At 39.3% G+C, this 7771-nt stretch overlaps 1 protein-coding gene across 1 annotated transcript in view; it reads right to left on the reverse strand.

Moving 5' to 3' along the window:
- Positions 1-5657: 5657 nt before the first annotated feature.
- RAG2 (recombination activating 2) overlaps positions 5658-7771 on the reverse strand; it is a 6458-nt gene continuing 4344 nt past the window's right edge. The window contains exon 2 of the mRNA XM_009282458.2: positions 5658-7502. Coding sequence (XP_009280733.1) covers positions 5881-7488 — 1608 coding nt within the window. The 5' untranslated portion in view covers positions 7489-7502 and the 3' untranslated portion in view covers positions 5658-5880. The remainder of the gene's footprint in view (positions 7503-7771) is intronic.

A 7771-nucleotide genomic window follows, 5' to 3' on the forward strand; every position in this document is an offset into this window, starting at 1 on the left:
CCTTTCCTTTCCTTTCCTTTCCTTTCCTTTCCTTTCCTTTCCTTTCCTTTCCTTTCCTTTCCTTTCCTTTCCTTTCCTTTCCTTTCCTTTCCTTTCCTTTCCTTTCCTTTCCTTTCCTTTCTTTTTTTCTTTTCTTTCTTCTCTTTCCTCCTCTTTCCTTCTATTTTCTTCTCTTTCCTTCTCTTTCCTTCTGTTTTCTTCTTCTCTATTCTTCTCTTTTTACTTGTACCTAGTTTAATCTTTTTCCCCATTGTTGACATCTTCTGTAAATCAAGAAAATCTTGACACTCTTTGAGAGTTTTGAACTCACTCCTCTTTCCTTCTATTTTCTTCTCTTTCCTTCTCTTTCCTTCTGTTTTCTTCTTCTCTATTCTTCTCTTTTTACTTGTACCTAGTTTAATCTTTTTCCCCATTGTTGACATCTTCTGTAAATCAAGAAAATCTTGACACTCTTTGAGAGTTTTGAACTCATTAGAACAAACAGCACTGAAATGGTAGGTACCTGCAAGTGAAGCTTTTGTAAACAGGGATAACAATGCTGCATGCACACAGGCATGCATCAGAAGGCAAACAAATTCTGACTGCAGACAGGTGCATCATTTTGTTACGCAGTCTATTGTTAAGCTTTTTGATTTTGAAGGGGCTTTAGAAAAATGGAGACACTTTTATTCATGGTACTCTTTCAAACTTTCATATTTTCTTTTTTATGTTAATATGTGGTAAAAATCCTTCAGTAATTCATGGTAAATAATTTTCTTGTTCTGAAATTGTATTGACTGTAGTTTTTATACAGTCACATTATGTATCTTGTTTTGTTTGTTTTTATTCAAGGGCTTGGTATTGTGAATTGCCATGTTATGAAATGATGTGAACTATGTTAGAAGCCATGATTCTGGTCTCTCATATTTTTTTCCTCACAGGAATAATTCTATTGACTTGAAGCAAACCAGCTTTAAGTTTTAGTCAGGTAGCTCAGAAACAAGTTCTAGATATTTACAGCACCCTAATTTCTGACTACACTAAGTTCTGTGCTTTGTCTCACCACATGGCTTCATAATTTTACTTTTTCTTACTGTATTACAGTTTCTTAATTCATGAAACCTGTTTAAAATAAAGGTCTTACAAATATTTAAGTTTCTGGCTTTGTATTTCTTACCATTTTTTTAACTATGCACATAATTTCATGGTATCAGTCTTACTTTTCATTCAAATTGTGGATGATTTTCATATTCAGGCTGTTCTAATACACAGAAACAGCTGTGATTCCAGCCCTGTTCTGGAAGTCACTAAATTAACACGAATGAAGATTACTCTGTGAGTCTCAGCAGTCCTTTCAGCACCTTTCCTGACAGGCAACTGTTTGACAGAAAACTAACTAATTTAAAAACAGTTTTATTTAGTCTGTAAATGACTTTTGCTTCATTTACAAATACCATCCCACTGTTTGTTTAAAATTAGCCTTGCACTGTTATGTCTATGCTAATATGTTAAGCCTCTTTACTGGCTTCTGTGCATCCTTTGCCTCAAATTTTGGCTCCTCGTCATAGACTGAGCTGCAAAGATTAGTTCCAATCTACCTTTTAGTTAATGATTTGTAGCTTCCCTTTATTCCACTTCAGAAAATATTTCTTTCTTCCCTGCAATGATATCTCAGGGTCAAAAGACTTACGTAAACCAACTGGTTTGGATGGAATTAATGATGAACAAATTAAGCTACCTGATTTCCTTGTGCAATCAAGTAATTAGACATCTAATTGCTGGACTTTATATCACCAACTTAGTTCTTTCAGCTGACCTTGAATAAAAAACTCTGGGTGGAAAAAACAGAACCCATATAAAACAAAAAAGAAACCTCAGAGAGTTTCCTGGTAAATTAGGATGATTTAACTCCTTTATTCCTGAATCTGTAACAACTGAATGAATTTTACTTTCCATGTATTCCTATCAGAATCAGGATCAGATGAAGAATAATGAGGCCTATCACCGCTCTTCTTCAGAGTACTGTTTCAGGTGACTGAATATGGCATAATTTTCAAATAGCTGACCAGCTGCAACTCCTAAGTGTGGGAGCTTTTCTACCTTCCGCATCAAGCTTAATATTGTCCATAATACAAAAAGACACATTAGAAAGGATTTAATTAGCACCTTTTCTAGCAGCATTGTGAGAGAGGTCAAGAGGTGCATTTTCAATGCTCAGCTCTTCCTCTGAAGATGGGCATTCTGAGCCAGCGGACAAGGGAATACACAATAACTACCACCTGAAGGAGGTCCTGCACACCTGTGGTAGTGGCCAGTGTCCTGTTCTTCCCGTATATGTGTATGCATTGAGAAATCAGAAGGTTTATAAGGTTATGGTCTTGCTTTTTTTAAAGAAAAAATGGGCTCCAGTGTCACAGTTTTCAAAGGTCAAGTAGAGACACCAAATTGGAGTTTGGTTTTCAGAAGCTGTTGCTCAAGCCCTTCCCAGAAATTAGTCTTGTTTGAAATGGGATAGGGTAGGAAATCAAATATGGAGGGAGCTATAGCCACTAATCATGAAAAAAAAGAAGTAAGCCAGTCCTTCTATCTTTAATACATTGGGTCTAGCAGTAAATAACTTTCAGATTCCTTTTCAATCTGAATTCAATCTTTCCCCTTTGCTTTAGGCTCCCAATTGCGTTATTTCCACTCCTTTCAATGGTCTATTGGTGCAATGAGTCACTCCGAACTATGACACATGCTTTAGTGCTACCACTAAAGTTTGTGCTGTGCCCTTCCTGTAGATTAATCAGGTACTTCAGGGTCCGAGCACCTTTCAATAGCAGTAAAATCCATCTATTATTCTTGTAAAAGCTGATAATAACAACATAGTGTCACTAAAATGTGGCTGGGAACCATGATGCTGCTTGTTGTGGTTACAAAACACATAGGTCAGTTGGATGCAGATACAATAGAGATTTACTTCTGCACTCAAATCTACTTAATTTTATCTTCTAATTCTAACCTGCCTGAGGAAAAAACATCTTGTATTGATTAGCTGGTTCTGAAGACAATCAATGGTCTAACAAGTACATGACTCAAAAGTGTAATCAGAATTATCAGGGAATTAAGTACTTTCTGCAGTCTTGAATGCTATGTCAAGTGTCTTCTTTACAGGCTAATGTTCATATATCTCTTTATGTTCGAGTCCTTTGGAATATTATATTTTACTTTGACTTCCTCTTCCTGCAGTGACTACAGTGTCCGAGCTGTGATTTAATGCTGCTTGTACTGCCCTTCACTGTGAGGCGGGGACATGGTTTGACCAAGCAATTTCTCCCTCCTACTCAAATAAACCATACATTTAACAAAAGCACAGATCAAACATACAATACACTAACATTATGGGCCTGATGAGCAATAGCGTAAAGTCTGACTGTGAATTGCTTTTTTCATAGCCACAACTTTAAAGTAAAGAACAACAATTCAGGTAAGAATTGGAAGGGGCTGCAATGTCTGCTTGTGCTTGCCACATGATGAGCATACCTGCTCTTGGCTCCCAGGGGCTCAGGGAGTCACTGCAGCTGCAGGAGTCAGTTCTGGAAACTCAAGATATGCTCCCAACATACTGCAACCACACCACCAGTGCCTGAACCACCAGGCTTTATCTCAGGCTGAACGTCACTTCTGCTAGGCTAGTGTCGAGCTTTCCCTGTGGAAAATGTTTCCATCCTTTTCTTTGTCTGTACTAGCAGACAAATTTGTCACACAATGCGGGGTCTGAGGAATTTGAGATAATGACAGTAATTGGGAGAGGTAACAGGCAAAAACTCAGACTGGACATTTCAATAATTGCGGGGAGTCTTTTGTTGTTGTAAAATGGTGAAGGGACGAAGGGTGGAGTTTTGTTGTGTGAGTATATTGTCCCCCCTTGTTGGTGTTGTGATGATGTGGCTTTAATTTTGGTGTGGATTTTTTTTTGTTGATATAAATGAAATCTATGAAGAGTGCGTGATGAATGTATATTTTAATGACAATTCAGCTAAGTAAGACCTATGACTAACCTACAAAAGGCGATGTTGACTATTGAATTTCACCAGTTTAAAGGGACTTTACATGGGCATGATATTAATTTATCCCGTGGAAAAACATATAGCACTATATACTCTGAACGTAGGTAAAGTAGCATGAAAAAGGAAACAGGAAGCTGGCATTGAAATCTATGAATTTATACCAATATCAAACTGGTGAGAGGGGAGTCAGGGTGATATACATCCCATTTACAAGCTCTACCCAAACTATAACTTCCCTCAGCACGTGAAAAGGTTGGAAACGGAAACTTTGTATGGTTGCCTTTTACTTTCCTCTGGTGTTGACTTGAGTTGTGAAGGTTTTAAGGGGAGTACTGTGCATACACGTCTGTGTTCATAGGAATACTGTGCTACACGTGCTGCTTTGTGAAGGAGTGGCTGCTCAGGGTCTGCACACAGCGATCAAATGGCTGACAGCTGCTCCTGTTTTTCTTTTTTATTCAGGGGTCCAGCACGAGAGCTGGACTGAGTACTCAGCTATTATTGTTGGCTCACAAATGTTGAGCTGACAGTATTGATTTTTTGAAAAGATGTTTGGAGCAGTAATAAAAATAAAAAATGAAGTCAAGAATGATGAGGCTTTACAAATAGCCAATAAAAGAATCCACAAAAAAGTTAGTAAACTCTTGGGCTATTCAACCTTGACAATGTCCTTTTCAATCTGAATCCAATCTTCTCGTGCTTTGAGTAGCCAGCTACATTTGTTTCCACCCTCACAATGCTCCACTGGCTCAGTGAGTCAACTCTGAGCTACAGCTTGCACTTTTAAGCTTTCACACTCTACACAGTCACACTGGGAGAGCAGAGAAAGAAATGCGTAGTGGAGGACCTGGAGTAAATGATAAAAGTCCTGTTCATCAGAAGGAACTTCTTCTGAAGTCAATGGGAGCTCACAGCATGGGGTGGCTGTGAAACTAGACCCCTTATCAGACTTCAGATGGACCTCCCAAGCACACACGCTGTCCTTTTGTAGGCTTTGGGATTTACAGTGTTTGATTTACCCCAAGAGTAGGTGAAAAAAATGCAGTCATTTTTATTATAAACTTTATTAGCTTACTAGATTTTTAAAAATACAAACACAAGGCAGTTGTTGAGCACAGTGGTTTAAAAAAGCAATTTGATTTTTACTATGAGATGATATCCACAACTGTAGCCAAAACTGACATATAATAATTCAGTACCTCTCAAAATCAAAAATTAATTATCCAGAATTAAATGCTCCATATTAAGCTTTCCATAATGGAAGTCCCTGAAGAAAACTGACCTTCAGTGTCTGAATATTTCATTATTTCTGACACAAGGGACTTAAGCCACCACTTTAGTTTAAAACCAGAGTAATTAGTCTAATTTTATTTCATTACACCAACATAAAATTGGAGTAATGCAGTTATAAATTAGACCAAATATTTCTAGAACTACTCACTAAGATAAAAAATTAAAATGGGTACTATAATGTTCTTTATGGACAGATGCTAACACCACTGAGTACATGGGATAATATGTATAAGTAGTCTTATACTACTGGCAGTTCCATTAAACTCACTGGGGAGTAAGTTATAGCATAAAATACAGCACAGTTACCAGTATCTGGCTGTGTGTTTGCACAGTGCCCTCTATGATGGGGTTCCTATCCGGATATTATAAAAATACACATAAGAGACAAAATAAATTCATGAGCTTTGAAATGTAACTGAAATATTGAGATAATTGAAATCAATTAAATAGAAAGATCTCTTCGAGCTCCAATAACCGATTCTGCTTCAACCATTACTAGCTGTCTTTGACTGTGATTTCAATTCCTCCCAGGTGAATACAAATCAGCAGTGTAAATCTATTCAAACAATCTCCGAAGAAAGGACTTTTTCGTGGGCGTTGTTAACTTCATGGTTGTCTTTTTGCGCAATGGTTTCATGGGTTGCTTTTTCAGGTGCACCACCTTTTTGGGAGTTTGTAGCCCTTTATTGAGGTCAACATGCTCGTTGCAGAAGTACTTGACATTTGCTTCTGAAAGATGTAGGAGCATGCTCTCTGAGAGATCCATACATTGTGCGTGGACCCAGTGGCCAGCCCCGCTGGAACACAGGATCATTGCAGGCTTGTTGAGTTCTGTCGAATAGAAAGGGACCCAGGTGTTAATGTCAATATTGCAACTGGCAGAGCAGGTGATCCAGTAGCCTGTTTCTGATTCATCTTCTTCATCATCTTCATTGTAAGTGTCAGTATCATCAACATCAAAGCTATTGGCTTCAGCACTAAAACAAAACTCTTCCGAATCTTCAAATGGAGTGGAGTCTCCAGGGTCTTCGGTCGATGTCTGACTGCAAGTTTGTGCTGTCAGTTCTTCCTCCTTGTCCTCTTCTGCTCCTTTGCATCTCAAAATGTAGAAGTAGTTTGCATCTGAGATTAACTGTTTGTTGGCCCCTGGAATGCCCAGCAATACAGATCCTTTGCCCATATCACAGCCAAACCACATCCTGCAGTGTTTAATATCTGGTGTCCAGTCCGGGCTTGCCCTTTCAACAATCTCTATCTTATTATCTTCCAGAACTATGGTGTTACACACCAACCGTTTCTGATTGTCAGACTGGTAGCCCCCGACAAGGACAAATTCGGTATCACCAGTTTGAGTCACTATAGCACTTGACACAGATATCCCCCCTGGCAAGATGGTGCAGGTCACGGCTGGGCTGCCCAGTGGGAGATCAACTTTTAGCCTGTACAGGCTGGGGGACCTGGTGTTATTTTGAAGTGAATGGCCTCCCAAAATGTAGATTGTATCATTTCTGGCAACTGAAACGTGGAAAGAAAGTCCATCTTGAAGCTCTGGAAGTATGTATGACGTACAGCATCCAAACTCAAAATCAACGAGAAAGATAGATGGCAAACAGTCAACTACACTGTTCCATTTTTCAGTGGTTCTTTGTGCAAGAGGAGTATATGCTCTCCCTCCAAATATAACGCTCATGCTTTTTCCCCGGCTATGAACTATGTTAATTGTATGCCCATATCTAGCTTCAGGGACATCTCCAGCCAGGTCTTTCTCAACGCATTGGAACGTGATTTTCTTGCTATTTTTGCTTACCAGACTCATAATGTAAATCTTATCAGAAAGGTCATTGTTAGGTGTTTTACCACCATGGATGATATACTGGTACTCATCAGACTCCGCATTGCCTCTGAGCGTGCAAAGAGCAGGGTAGCGGAGAGGGGGGAGGTAACATGAGTCTTTAGAGAAGAAGGCAGGTTTCATTTTGAGCTCATTCTGCTTTGTATCGAGGAGGAAAACACCAGTGGGACAGGATCTCTTTGGCCATCCTTTCTGCCCAAAAAAGAAAACATGCCCGTCAAAATTCAGGAGAGAGAAGCCCGGCTGAAGCAAGGACGAATTACTGACGGCTGATACCACCTGCAGTGACATTTCATCTGCTGACTGGGCCATACTGTGGTCAGTATCTGAGAAAAAAACACAAAAGAAACAGATGAAATATGCTTTAGACCCTATGAGAGTTGTTTAACAGTACTTGACTTAATCGTATTAAAGTTGCATTTCATTTCACACTTTGAGACCCAAAAAGAGACCCTTTTCTGCAACTCAAGACATGAATCAAGCAAGAGCTGTGTACCAGTTCCGCGGGATTTTGCACAAACTATGGCCTGTTAGCACGTAAAATCCTAACATCACTGCTTGGGGCTCCCGGGCCGCCCCCCGCAGCTCTGCGCTG

The sequence above is a fragment of the Aptenodytes forsteri genome, unplaced genomic scaffold (assembly GCF_000699145.1).
Source record: "Aptenodytes forsteri isolate BGI_AS27 unplaced genomic scaffold, ASM69914v1 Scaffold821, whole genome shotgun sequence".
NCBI lineage: Eukaryota > Metazoa > Chordata > Aves > Sphenisciformes > Spheniscidae > Aptenodytes > Aptenodytes forsteri.